This window comes from Anolis carolinensis, chromosome 3, assembly GCF_035594765.1.
Source record: "Anolis carolinensis isolate JA03-04 chromosome 3, rAnoCar3.1.pri, whole genome shotgun sequence".
In the NCBI taxonomy this organism is placed as follows: Eukaryota; Metazoa; Chordata; class Lepidosauria; order Squamata; family Dactyloidae; genus Anolis; species Anolis carolinensis.
In genome coordinates this window covers 74,195,776-74,211,352 of record NC_085843.1, presented here as the reverse complement: position 1 = coordinate 74,211,352, position 15,577 = coordinate 74,195,776, and the positions used below count along the sequence as shown (strand labels likewise).

The window sequence follows — 15,577 nt, the reverse complement described above, 5'->3', positions numbered from 1 at the left end:
GCCCTAGCATAATTGGTTGCACAAGTGTTGCATGTACAGAGGTCACAAGAACAAATATGTTCCTTCTTATAGAAATGGAAAACAAAATAAAATAGAGGAACCCTACTAACTTAGTCTTTTTCTCTACTGTGCCAGACTGAGACCACAGTTAAATTACTAATCACTTACACTTACTATTCTTTCTTCGAAAAATTAGCCATGTCATAAATAATAAATTATTAATAATTAATTAATTAAAATAACTTTCTTTTTGTGACATGAAAAGTTATTTGACATTTTAAAACTCTAAACCAAACAATTCAGCAGAGACAGTTAGTGGCTTTCATGTTAATCGGGCAGTGAAACCACTCTGAATTTTAGTCTGAGCTTTAAAAGATCTATCCAAGGAACTAAATCCCATTCCTAAAATAGCTTCAGCATCCTGGACAGTGCTTTTATACATATGAAAACATGGATGGAATTCATGGCCTGCTGACATAAAAAAAAAAAGCCACCAGCCAGTCCTGGAATTTTGTTAAAACCTTTCTTAAACTCTCCAGTCACTTAATGCATGAGAGAGGCCCCACTTCCCTATTTCTATTTATGTGTATATATGTTTGTGAAACAGGTACTGATACAATTAAACCACAATAGAAGTACAAAGAGAGCCATCCTTTAGCAACATGTAGACCAATTATATTCTGTAGGAGATCAAACAAGACAATCTAAGTTGTGAAGTCACTTTATTTAGAGAATATGTTTATAATCTCTTGTGCTTATTACTTTTGCTGTGATTTTCACTCATCCTTAATTTCTTCCTCCTCCATAGATCCTTTCCATGGGAATGATGACTGAATACTATCACTACTTTTTTACAACTTTGGTAAGATATTTTGATAACTTGTTTCCATTAAAGTGGATGCTGTGAAAGTCCTTCATCTTCTTGTGTCACCATTAGGAATTAAATGAGCATCTTAGCTGCAAAGCATTGCTGTTACTTGTAGAGCCATTTTGCAATGAAAGTCACCAAATAGACTGTATTTATCATACTAACCAGTCCCATTTCCTCTACATTTTAATATCTTTGTGACATAGGAAGAACAGCAATTGCATGTCTGTTTCTTCATATTTCAAGAACTTATCTAAGAAAATGATTGGGGACAAATGGAAAAGAGCAAATATAATAATAAATAATAATAATAATAATAATAATAATAATAATAATAATAATAGTTCCCCCTGTAGGTGCCACCTTGTCATGGTGGGGGTGCTTAACTGTTCCAATGATGTTGAGAGCTGTGCTGGTGCTGTGTAACTACCGGCAGGTCCAATCAAGTCAGAGAGGTCTCAGCTGAGGAGTGGAACTAAGAGCACCTAACCCATTAGCATTATGGAGAATCAAACCCAAACGAAGTCTATACTGGCTTGGTCATCACCCAGGATAAAAAGGACCGCGGTGGATGCTGCTGATTCTGGACATCCATTGACAAGTGGGCTACAGAATCAAAATACAAATGAACAGCCACAGAAGCGGCAGAAATATACAATGCCAGAAACCCGCACAGTTATGAAATGCTATTACAAATCTGAACCTCAAAAGTGCAGCTACCAAAAAAGGATACATCAACTGTGGAAACAAGAGTACTCTGACTCACAGATAACAGAACCCCAACTGGCTGATGAACGAAGATTCATAATCAGAAACAAAGTGTTCAGTGTAGTTGAACTCGAAGAAATTCAGAAAATCTGAAAAGCAAATTACCATCACACCACAGTACAGATAGCAACAGAGACTCCAGCAACACTTGGAATGGTGGAACAGAATGAACCAGAAGAAAGTATGGAGCTTCTGCAAGAATTTGAAGAACCAGCACTTGAAGCACTTGTTGAACCACCAGGAACCTTGACAGCAAGACAACAAGAGCTCAAGGATAAAATCATGGCTCATGCTACAGCAAATGCAATAAGAAAGCGGCTCCCAACTCTAAAAACAGTGCCCAAGAGACATCTCTCATGAAAGTTGTGAATGCAGTACTTTCCACTGTCCAGATAACATCAATTGAACAAACAAACCAGTTTGCCTACAGTGCAGCAGTGATAATAACAGAAGAGCTTGGCTCCTACAACCAAGGAAGCCCCAAAGGAAATCGACTGGAAAACCAAAGTGGAAGGTCAGGCTAGAGTTGAAAATCAAGAAACTTAGATCAGATGCAAGTAACCTGAAAAATATGAAAGTGAAGAAATTGAAAAATGACAAAATCAAGCAATACCTGATCCGAAAGTACTGGCTGAACACCAGAAAAATTGAAGAAGCTTTGGAAATCGTGAAAAATCAAATCAACAGCTAGAAAAATTGAAACATGTGAAGCCAGAATCATTCAGTACAGACAAAATCAACTGTTTCAAACAGACCAAAGACGGTTCTACCAGAGTCTGAACCAAACAACAGACACAGTAACCATAAAGCCAGAGAAAACTGCAACAACTAAGTTCTAGAAAGAACTTTGGGAAAATGATAAGAACTACAACAAAAACGCTGGGTGGATAAAGGAGTTTGAAGGAAAATTCTCACAGAACAAAATGGAACAAATGGAAATAACAACTGAAATGATCAGCAAACGAGTGCAAATGTCAAGAACTGGACATCGCCTGATAGTGATCAACTTCATAGATTTTGGTTCAAATATCTGATTAGTTTACATGGAAAAATGGCCCAACAATTCAATGAGATGCTGCAGAAAGGAAGTATCAGTGAATGGCTAACAAGTGGAAGAACATACCTGATACAAAAGGATCCAGCAAAAGAAGCAGCACCAGGAAACTACAGGCCAATAACGTGTCTGCCCACTATGTTTGAAGTACTGACTGGCATCATAGCTGACAGAATTCAAGACTATCTCGAAGAAAAAACATCTTGCCAGATGAACAGAAAGGCAACAAACAGAAAAGCAGGTGCACAAAAGACTAGTTATTAATTGTCAAAATGATTCTGGAGAATTGTAAAAGCTGAAAAGCTAATCTTCACATGACATGGATTGACTACAAAAAGGCCTTTGACTCACTCCCACACAGCTGGATCATCAAGTGCCTGGACCCCATCAGGATTAGTAAACACGTTGGCACCTTTATTGAAAACATGATGGAGCACTGGAAAACTGAACTGTTTGTTGGAAATGAAAGCTATGGACTTGTCAACATCAGAAGAGGAATTTTCCAGGGAAACTCATTGTCCCCTCTGCTTTTCATTATTGCCATGATCCCTCTTTCAACAATCTTACAAAAAACAAATCTCGGCTATCAAACATCTAAGAAATCTCACAAAATTTCACATTTGATGTACATGGATGACCTGAAGCTGTATGGGAAAATGGAAACTGAAATCCAGTCTCTGACTAACACTGTCGGAATTAGCACTGATATCAGCATGGAGTTTGGTTTGTACAAATGTTCAACAGTGGCATTGAAGAAGGGAAAAATCATTGAAAGTGAGGGCATGACACCAATCAAATTGTCAAAAATGTATAAAAATGCCGATACAAAATGTTGGAAGTGTTTGGACAATGAAGGAAGCTTTTTTCACTTATGGTGGACTTGTAAAATACTGGACAAAGATTCATGAGGAGGTACAAAAATTATTTAAAAGAACTTTTCCAAAGAAACCGGAATACTACCTTCTAGGTTTATTAGATAAGGATTTGACCTTAACAAAAAATGAAGACATTTCATTTACATATTTATCGACAGCAGCGGGCATTGTCTTTGTGAAAACATGGAAATTACAGGAAACACCAGATTAGGACACTTGGAGAAACAAGGTAAGGGAGGTTAAAGATATGGACCAATTAACTTTTTTTCTCAAAAAGAATTCGGGAAATCCTATAAAACAAACGGACTAGGAACCAGTAGAAAATTATTTCAGAAGAATGAAGAATTAATAGATCATTAAAATTTGGAGAAGAATTAGGGTTAGAAGATCAACGAATAGCCTAGTGGAAAGAAATAACAGAACCCTAACCACAAAGGATTAAAGGAAGTCATCATATTTTTGTGTGAGGGCATAAATATGTCTAATGGCCAAACGATAAAGTGTCACCACCCAGAGGCCTATAAATATCTGGGCATATTACAGCTGGACAACATCAAGCATGAACATGTGAAAACTGTGGTCAGCAAAGAATACACACAAAGGGTCAGAAAAATTCTCAAAAGCAAGCTCAATGGAGGCAACACCATCAAAGCCATAAACACCTGGGCCATACCTGTCATAAGATATACTGCTGGCATTATAAATTGGATACAGGCAGAACTGGACAATTTGGACAGAAAAACAAGAAAACTCATAACCATTCATCATTCACTGCACCCTCGCAGTGATATTGACCGGCTATATCTGCCTAGAAGATCAGGGGGCAGAGGACTCTTACAAGTAAAACAAGCAGTCAAAGAAGAAGAACATGCCTTGGCAGAATATGTAAAGCAAAGTGAAGAACCTGCTTTGATTGAAGTTAAAAATCAGAAACTCCTCAAAGCACAGCAGACAAAAAAAACAGTACAAGAAAACCACACTACAAACTAGAGCTGACAGCTGGCACAACAAAGCATTGCATGGAAAGTTCCTTGACAAAATTGAAGGAAAAGCCGACAAGGAGAAGACCTGACTATGGCTCACGAATGGGACACTGAAGAAGGAGACAGAAGGCCTGATCCTTGCAGCCCAGGAGCAAGCCATCAGAACAAATGCAATTAAGGCCAAGATCAAAAAATCAGCTGATGACCCAAAATGCAGACTGTGCAAGGAAGCTGACGAAACCATTGATCATATCCTCAGCTGTTGTAAGAAAATCGCACAGACTGACTACAAACAGAGGCACAACTATGTGGCCCAAAGGATTCATTGGAACTTATGCCTCAAGTACCACCTCCCAGCCATAAAGAACTGGTGGGATCACAAACCTGCAAAGATTGTGGAAAATGAACACGCAAAGATACTGTGGGACTTCCAAATCCAGACTGACAAACTTCTGGAACACAACATACCAGACCTCACAGTTGTGAAAAAGAAAAAGGTTTGGATCATTGATTTTGCCATCCCAGGTGAAAGTTGCATTCACGAAAAACAACAGGAAAAAATTCAGCCACTATCAGGACCTCAAGATTGAACTTCAAAGACTCTGGCAGAAACCAGTACAGGTGATCCCAGTGGTGATCGGCACATTGAGTGCCCTGCCAAAAGATCTCAGCCGGCATTAGGAAACAATAGACATTGACAAAATTATGATCTGCCAACTGCAAAAGGCCACCCTACTGGGATCTGCACGCATCATCCGAAAATACATCACACAGTCCTAAATACTTGGGAAGTGTTCGACTTGTGATTTTGTGATATGAAATCCAGCATATCTATCTTGTTTGCTGTGTCATTATTTATAACCCACCTTCTCTCCCCGAAGGGATTCAGGACGGTTTAATAAACAGGGTGGTTTAATAAACTATGTCAAAACTTTTTGTCACCATTTGGAAAGAACATTTTACGTAGCTCACTATAGGATTTTTCTGTAATCACAGAATAAAACATGATATTACACACAACTCCTCCCTAATTCTGTATTAAACTTACATACTTTTTAAGGATGTGGGAAAGGGAGGAGAGAAGGATGTTTTATTTTGTTGAAAACACTCTGCTGTCAGAGCATTGGATCTAAGTTCATGCTTTTTCAGAAAATTGTTAATATCAACATTTTATTTTCTTGGCTCAAATCTTTCAAACCCTGACAAGTGCGTTCTGTTTCTTTCCATATGTGACCTACAGTGTGTCTCAAAAATAACATCACTTAAAGTATCAATTGCATGTCTGCTTAATTTTTTTTGAATACTTGTGGAAATACTTCTTCACCAATTTGACATATATATCAGACATTGTGGTAAAAAGATACCAAAACTGACAGAGGAAGAGAAATATGAAGTTCATAAGTAGTAAAACAGTACTGTTCATTTCAGTGCTGGCAGTTTTGTAACCCAAAGCCAGAAAATATTCTTTACCATGAGCAGCCAATTCTTCATGCATTTTTTTTTGTATTTTTGGGGTGATAGCTTTAACATGTTTACATGAATGATATCCACCAACTCTGAATATTCCAATGCCTTCTATTGAAAAAAAAAATGCAATTTTGAGTATCTTATATCTTACATTGCAGCAGATCAAGTATATCATAAATCCTATTTGGCTCACAGTTCTACAGATTTTATAATGAATGTAGTTTCTAGCAGGCTTTGAAAATACATTTTCAAGATGTCTGGATTTTGGTAGAAATTGACAGTGAAAAAGATTGGATTTCATATTCAGATATACTATGTCACCTATAAAAAATGCAAATCCCTGTGAGTGATGATGAAAATCAAACTGTGTTACTATGCCTGGTTGCATTAGATACACCCAGTTTTAGTAAAAGAGCTACAGGAAGATCACTCTTGGGGCATAGACAACAACTTTGAAACTGATTACTAATACAGGTTAACACTACAATTATGACAGTGACACCTGCCAGTTCCCATGTGAGTAGGGCAGGAGGCCTACTTGACTATTTGCTTTAATGTTAAGGGAGATCTCCAAAGTCCTATCCCCAAAACAGTTCAGTGAGTACAATATATGTTTTAAAGTTCAGACTAAAACCTAGGGCAAATTCATTGGCCATAATGGTAGCCATCAGCTACTGTCTGGCTGTAGAGCTGATTCAGTATAAGATAGCTACTTTTATCATTGACATAATATTATCTTTCTTTCTTTTATATAAAAATCTTGGCAACAAAGGATTTGTTTGCGCTAGACTTGGAACCCTACAGATACAGTGGAGTTAATATGACAGGGTTTCGTCTGCTTAACATTGACAATGTGTACGTGTCATCGGTTATTGAGAAGTGGTCCATGGAACGACTACAGGCACCACCCAAGCCAGAGACTGGGCTCCTGGATGGCATGATGACTGTAAGTGAACAATGTATATCTCCAATATTGATAACATAAAGCTAATCAGTATTAGCCAAATGCTGAAAGGAATTTCTACTTTAGTTACATTCAGAAAGAAAAACTTTCCTGGGCTCAGAAAAGGGATGTTGGCCACAATCATAGACCTCTATAATGTTAGTTGAAATGCACGTCTCATAATGGAGTGATAAATCAGGATGTAAAATCCCCAGAAAAAGGCAGATTTGTTCCAATCTACCATTAATGAGAACAGAATCTGTGAAGTCCTATTTCAAGCAGACATAGCCCAAGTAGTGCCTTAGCAGGCTGTTGAGAATCTACCTGTGGCCAACAATATTGCATTCTCAATTGTGTATTTTCAATGTGAACATTCCAACATCCCATGTTCTTTACATTCCTAGTGAATGCATATCTGTTGACAATATTTCTATAATGTGCTTCATAAATAGATTTTACAATTTAGTTTACAGTAATTTAGCAGTTAAAATTTGCTTTGTGGCAGTAAGTCCCCACACCAAAAAACATTCAAACACATTGTAAGGAACATGATGATGTGTTGCTGGTTAACCCACTGCTGTAAGTGAGGAATGAGCAGGGGATCAGTGAAAATGAGAAGCTCACTGGAGACCTCTTCAGTTTTAAAGTCTCTTGGTTTTGGTAAGAAATAGAAGTACAAGAGTACTAGGAAATAGTCTCACCAGAGGGACAGGTTGTTGGGAATTGATAAGCTGTTAAGCTCAAATCACCCCATTTATGAGGTAAATTCCCATTAAAATAGCAGCAGGGCCATAGCCAGAAAAAAAATCGGGGGGGGGGGGTGTTGAAAATTTGGGGGGGGGGGTTCAACCCCTAGCACCCCCCACCCCTGCTACAGACCTGTCAATATCTGCTTGAGATAGTGCCTGGAGGGACTCTTAATGTTTTGCGTCTCATAGATTTAGCATGGGGATTTGGTTAACCAGTTAAAATTCATGAGTAAATCAAGTTTTTTTTTATAACTTGAAATTTTTCAGGGGGGGGTTGAACCCCTAACCCCCCCCTTGCTACAGGCCTGAATAACAGAGTAAATGGAAGCATTTCTTCCAATGCAGCAGTGAGACTTCTGTGGTGTGAGTTTAGGAAAGCCTCTGAGTCTTCAGGACAGCAAAGGAACGCAAAGTTAGCTTTAAAGTTTAAAAGCATTTATTGAGGTAAAAAGAAATCCATTGATGGATAGAAAAGGTTTGGAGCTAACTAGCTAATATAAGCTGATCTATAAACACATAGACGGATCAAAATAACAAAGATCTAGATAGCTACATCTTGACTAGAAGAGCAGACAAAGTGCGTCCTCTCTCTGGAACAAAGCAGGAAGATCAAATGGCGACCAACCTCGTGGGTCTCTTCTTCTCTAGGGCCATAAACATTCCAGAGACCAAATTGGGGAAGTTACGTCAACCCTAGGAGAGATCACATTTCTAAAGCATCAAAGGATGGGGGTGACCTAAACAGGACGGGAAGAAGGAAACAATATTAAAGCCTACCTAGGCATGCTTTGGAACGGGGAAAGGATTCCCTCAATCTAACTCTATCATCTATCTGACTACATTTAGACTTGAGTAGTCCAGGGTGATTCCCAACACAGGTGACCTTCGATTTTTAAAATGGTGAAGGAAGGGGAATTTCAGCAGATAACTATCAGGGTCAGCCAGAGAAAATATAGTGTGTAAGGCTGAGACAGGCGATGGCACAAACTGAGGTAGACAGTTTCCAAAGCAAACCAATTTATATTAACAATGTACAGAAATACAGGCTCATGTCTCTCCTTGGCAATAAAGAAACAATGATACGTGTACATTCTGTAGTTAATATTGCTTCCCTTTCATAAGACCCCAAGTTGCCTACCTGAGGCTGATGCATGATTATTTCCAATGGCAGAGTCAGTCCTCATATACCATTTCTGCATAAGAAGCCACATTGGAAGACTCTTTCCTCTTCCATCTGATCACTTTAAAATGGGATGGTCAAGTCGAAGACAAAAGACATACATGGTTAAAGAATCAAAGTATTTTGCAGCTTGTTTTTAAAAGCCCTGAATCTGAATCATTTGAAAAGATAAACATTGTTCATGAGTATATGCTTTAATGTACTTTTTAGATTGTATTCAGTTTAATAAAAAAAAAACCAGTGTGATTTGGTGGTTTGGGTGTTGAACTAGACTCAGTAAATCACAGTGTCTCAGCTTCAGAGAAAGAGAATGGCAAACCTATTCTGAAAATTTCTTGTTGAATAACCTTGTGATGCCTTAGATTTACCATAAGTCAGAAACAACATGAACCAAATAAACAAATTAAGTTTGAACTAGTGTTTCAAGTGTAATCCCAAATTTGCACTGTGTGAAATAGTAGCAGATAAATTTGGATAACACAACATTACATTTTTCCCCAATATTTAATCATATTTTACTTAGCTTAATGTAATAGAAAATTCATCTATCAATTTCCCAACAGATTTTGCAGGGTTAGCATAGTGGTATACCTGTAAAATGGGTTGGCTGGTTAGTTTAGAAAAAAGTATTCTTATCTCATCAGTAAAGTAAACAAAATTTCTACACCTTTTATCCTGGTGTTAAGTTTACTATGTTTTATAATAAGTATTTCTATCTTGCATTAAAGGAATTTAGCTTTAACAGTTTTGTTGCAATATTAGGTTTGTCTCAGAGTGATTCCTTCATTTAAATGCACCCAAATTTCCTGATCCAGAGTTTTGCTGGCCCATAAAAAACTCTAAGATTGTATACACAATTACTTCATCATAGATAATTTACTGGGTCACAAACACCAAACACAAGGATAATATTTTATAGTGGACAGTGGAAAACAACACTGTGGTATTAAAGATGTTGTCTAAGAAGCCTTTTCTATTCTCCCCTAAAACAGACAGAAGCAGCTCTGATATATGATGCTGTTTACATGGTAGCGGTAGCTTCCCAGCGTGCCTCCCAAATGACTGTCAGTTCCCTGCAGTGTCACAGACACAAGCCGTGGCGGTTTGGGCCAAGATTTATGAACCTGATAAAAGAGGTAAGTATGGAACATCTGCTTTTTAATGTCGTTCGGTACACAGGGTCTTCTTCCAAACAAAGCCATATTTAGTGTCTTGGTAAATAATAGCAGAATATCCTGTTTCACTTTTTTTTTTTTACTGAAATAACTTTCTGATATAGTTGTCAGATTTATTTATTGTGCCATCATCATCATTCTCAATTAACGTATTTGCATCATACCTTTAACCATGAGAGCTCTTTACTGTATGAACTTTCCAATAGAGTTGTCAAATGTACTTAATATATTATTAGTCTTACTAGCTGTGCCCGGCCACATGTTGCTGTGGTGTTGTCTGGTGGTGTTGGTGAGAAATTGTTGAGGTAGTGGTGGTATTGAATGTCTGGTGTATGGTTGTCTTTATGTTTAGTATGCATTTGGTTTTTGTGTACTATGAAAGTGGTGAGGGTAGAGGGGGTCTATGTCCCTGTGTAGTATTGTATAGTATTTATACGTTGTCCATGTGTTATGAATGCTTGGTTTGTGTCCTGCTACATAGTAGAAAGGGTTGGGCTGGATGGCCGTTTGAGGTCTCTCCAAACTCTTGGATTCTATGCTTCTATCATCATCATCATCATCATCATCATCATCATCATCATCATCATCTTCTTCTTCATCATCATTATTATGTAGAGGCTGGATGGCCATCTGTCAGGAGTGCTTGGATTGTGTCCTCCTGCATGGTAGAAGGAAGTTGGTTTGGATGATCCTTAGGGGTCACTTCAAACTTTAGGATTGTATGATGTTGTTGTTCTTGTTGTTATTATTATTAGTAGTAGTAGTAGTAGTAGTAGTAGTAGTAGTATTGAGAGGCTGGGTGGCCATCTGTTGGGAGTGCTTGGATTGTGTCCTGCATTGCAGATGTGGGTTGGAGTGGATGGCCTTTAGGGGTGTCTCCTAACTGTCTGATGCTATGATTCGATGTGTATTATTGTGCAGATATTGGATGGCCATCTGTCAGGAGTGGTTGGATTGTGTCCTCCTGCATGATATAAGGAAGTTGAACTGGATGATCCTTAGGGGTATCTGCTAACCTTAGGATTGTATGATATTCTTCTTATTATTATTATTGAGAGGCTGCCTGGCCATCTGTTGGGAGTGCTTGGATTGTATCGTCTAATGGCAGAGTTGGGTTGGATTGGATGGCCTTTAGGGGTCTCTCCTAACTGTCTGATTCTATGATTCGATTTTTATTATTACTGTGCAGATCTTGGATGGCCATCTGTCAGGAGTGCTTGTTTTGTGACATCCTGCATGGTAGAAGGAAGGTGAACTGGATGATCCTTAGGGGTGTCTCCTAACCTTATGATTGTATGATATTCTTCTTCTTCTTCTTCTTCTTCTTCTTCTTCTTCTTATTATTATTATTATTATTATTATTATTGAGAGGCTGGGTGGCCATCTGTTGGGCGTGCTTGGATTGTGTCCTCCATGGCAGAATTGGGTTGGACTGGATTACCACAGTAATTATTTCATATTACAGTAGAATCTCACTTATCCAACATTCGCTTATCCAGTGTTCTGGAATATCCAACGCAGTCTGCCTTTTAGTAGTCAATGTTTTTGTAGTCAATGTTTTAAATTCATTGTGATATTTTGGTGCTAAATTTGTAAATACAGTAATTACAACATAGCATTACTGAGCATTGAACTACTTTTTCTGTCAAATGTGTTGTATAACATGATATTTGGTGCTTAATGTGTATAATCATTACCTAATTTGATGTTTAATCAGCTTTTCCTGAATCCCTTCTTATTATCCAACATATTCACTTATCCAACATTCTGCCGGCCTGTTTATGTTGGATAAGTGAGACTCTACTATATATTTATAATCTTATATTATCTGCTTAGAACTGGATTATATGAGGCCCTTTCTACACAGCTGTATAAAATGCACACTGAAGTGAATTATCTGGCAGTGTGGACTCAAGATAGTCCAATTCAAAGCAGATAATATAAGATTATAAATGGGTAATATAACTGTGTGGAAGGGCCTTGAGTCTACACTGCCATATAATCCAGTTAAAATCAGATAATCTGTATCTTATAGGCCTGAGGCCTATAAGAAGAGGCCTGAGGCCTAACTGTGCCTGTCCCCTGGGCTGAGTAGGTTGCTAGGAGACCAAGTGGGCAGAGTTTAGCCTTGTAACTGGCAGTAATTGGATAAAAACAATTATTCCTCTCCCTCTAATTAGGACTTTATTTTTCTTTTCTTTTTGTTGTATGAACGTAGAGGCATGGATGAGGGGTTGTGTTGCCAAGTTTAGTGTTTCTGGGATATGTAGTTTTGTTGTTTTGTCCTAGGCCAATTTTTTTATTCTTTTATATTTATAGTTTATTCATATCACCTTATATCATGAGATCTCAAGGTGTCATACAATCAATATTGAAATCAATATTGATTGATTAAAACAATTAAAAACAATAAACATAATTTAAATAGACTAAAAACATATTCTGTAAGGTCAAAAGGTCTATTCAAGAGAAGGTAACAAATGGATTTTGACCGATTCTACCTGTAAGAAAGGAATCACAAGAGCATATAAGCTGTCCTGTGACCAACTGGGTTACCTTGGGCAAATCACATTTTCTTTGCCACAGACAGGCAGATTTGATTTGAGGTTAACATAAGTCAGAAATGACTTGAAAGTATGCAACATAACACAAGAGTGGTCCTGTTCCAAAATAATGTAACAATTGGTCATGTTACTGGTATCATTGAAGAGGTAATGGCAGGGGGTGGGATTTGGGGAATAATTTTCACAAACATTAGTCATATGTTATGAATTTGTTACTCGTTGAGTAATGAGAAGTAGACAGTTTTTTTCAAAAGTAACATTAGTACTATTCAAAATAATGCTTCAAGCTCAGAATGCACAAACTTTTCAAAATAATGTTCCAAGCTTTGGCAATTTGATGCAAAGCAAATCTGAAATAGCCTCTCAACTTACAAAGGTCAGCAAAACCAGGCCTGATGCTGCTACTTTTAGGCAGCATAACATCACATCAAATATCATGGAGAAATCATGGGCGATAGTAATTTGAATTCCCACCATAAAATAAAGAGATCAGACACAAAACATGGAACCAAAGGGCCATTTCTTTACCTATTTATTTATTTAGATTTTCTGTGAGAACCTGTATACTGAGTTAACCTGTCAGCGAAAACAACTTGTAAGGGATTACCATTTGTTGTCAGCTATCTAGGTGATAATATTCTTCAGCCAGGTGTCACTTAATTTGACCACCTCCAAGTACTAGCACCATGTACTAGTACCATGATCCATAGGGCTACCTCACATTCTTTAGCTGTGCACCTTGGCCAATCTTAAGTGGAGGGCCATCTTGAGTCTGCTCCTTCCCAAACCTCAAAGTTTTTTTAAGAATGAAAAGCCCTCATTCCAACCCCAAAGGGAATCCCATTTACAGCCTCCCCTCCCCCCTCCCCGAGCCATAAAACCTAAAGAGACTGTTATAGAAGTCATAAAGGTGAGCGCCACAATGCCTAAAAGGACTATGTAATCTTTTGCATGTTTTTTACATGCCACCAAAAAGGACAGGTGTCAGCCTAGTCCCTTTCTCCACCAGATTGGCCACTATGTCCTTGATTCCGTCCTTGAAATTATCCACGAACAACACATTTCCTTCCACTGACAGGTGCACCCCATCAGTCCTGTACAACTCCGGCCATCTTAATACAATGCCCTTGTGGGGGATTACCCCCACCCTTGCCTAGAACATGGCATGTCTCATTTCTCTATTTACTTTGCACCAATCCAAATCCATCTTTTTAAGGATCACAATCTCCAAGCAAAGGAAGGTACTGGAGGTGTGGATTGACCTTAAATAGGCTCAGCCCTGCCCCTCACCATATGATTGGGGCCGGTGAAGCCAACCAGCTCCAACCAAAGCTGATCTCCCTCATGGGGATCAACTGCCCCCTCCCACCTCATGGGTTTGCCCTTTGACTGCAGGTGGGGCAATGTCTTGCTGGTTAGTTCTCCTGGACTCTTTAGCTGCTTCCTGCTATTTGAAGAAAATATTGTGTAAATCACATAATGTATTCCCTAGGTACCTAAATGACAATGTTATTATCGATATTGGGAATAAGCCACTGTCTCATCACCAACAATGAATTAAATTTCATTTGTTGGCCCAATTTGCTCTATATAGAAAGGAAAAGAGGTGGCATCTTGTTCTTCATCTCAGATAGCAAATTCTCTTTGACCAACCAGAGCAAAAGCAAGCAAACAAAAAAAATCTTTAAATAAGAATCTTCCATTTGAATTTTGTTTTTGTTTTTTAAAAAATAAAATATGTATCATCAGAGACTGTAAAGTGCTTGAGAAATCACAATCATAATCACATTCTTTAGTTGGGTTTCATAAAATGTGTTCTTTGTGCATTATTCTGTTAGAATACTGGATCAAAGAACAAATTTGCTGAAATGCAATGAAGCAATCATTTTTTCTTAGAAACCAGTTGTATTTTTTCTTTCTTTCTCAAACATGAAGTAGTGAAATATATAATAACAGAATTACTTGTTATCTTTATGCACTGGTGGTTAACACAGGGTTCTTACAGTAAAGCCACCACCAAAATTAGCAACACAGTAGTGGGACTGATAAAAATACATATATGCATTTCCAGTTAAAATAATACTTGAAAGAGGGACTTACTTTTAAAAAGATGTCTTTAGAAAGGCTTTAAGTTTAGCAGCATTGCCAAAGTTAGCAAGGTAGCAGTGGAGTAATTTTTAAAAGCCCACTTGTGTAATTTTAATCTGAAACCACACAAGTGGGGAGCATGCATCTTGTTTTAAATGTGGAATTGCCAGGAAGATTCTTGGGGACACATGGTCCTTGTGCATTTTGTTTTAATCTGCAATCTTGTTTTGCTTAATCTTGCTTTGTTTTTAATTTTAACCACTACTGAGCTGCTGAATAATAGCAGTGTATGGTAGTGGCAGATGGATGCAGACTGAAAAACTCCTGAAAATTGCTGCAGACCACATCCATTTTTCAGGAAGCTGAAATGGTTCCTGAACTCATCAATTTTACTTGTGTTTGAGCTCTTGGGCAATACAGCAGTGGCTCTGGTATTTTCAAATTTTAACAAGACTTGGGAGTACGAACCATGCTAGTTGTTGCACTCACAGATAATAGTATCATTGAGTAAATAGCATTTGAGTGCCAAATCTGATAGTATCATAAACTGTACATCATATTTGCTGTTTTAGACATTCAGTCATCCCTATCCAACTCCCCATTGATAACTATCATTCTATAATCTTCCCCAGATTTATATTCCAAGCCTTATTCCTTTATTAATTTCCTGTAGAACTTGGCAGTAATAATAAAGTCATTATGAAAAATTCTTCAAAACATGCATGAACAGTTTCCATCTAGATGGTGTCATTGCCTTTCATTTTAAGCAATTTTGACGGAATGCCTTAACACAGCATCTCCGTAAATGCAGTTCAAGATCTAATATTCAAAATTATCATGCAATACAAATTTGTCATGTACAG

At 37.8% G+C, this 15,577-nt stretch overlaps 1 protein-coding gene across 6 annotated transcripts in view; it reads left to right on the top strand.

The window, feature by feature from the left end:
• grik1 (glutamate ionotropic receptor kainate type subunit 1) overlaps positions 1-15,577 on the top strand; it is a 212,577-nt gene that overhangs the window by 121,675 nt on the left and 75,325 nt on the right. For all 6 annotated transcript variants that reach the window (XM_008107619.2, XM_008107618.2, XM_003219044.3 and 3 more), the window contains exons 5-7: positions 809-862; positions 6,788-6,961; positions 9,880-10,023. In XM_008107619.2, coding sequence (XP_008105826.2) covers positions 809-862; positions 6,788-6,961; positions 9,880-10,023 — 372 coding nt within the window. The remainder of the gene's footprint in view (positions 1-808; positions 863-6,787; positions 6,962-9,879; positions 10,024-15,577) is intronic.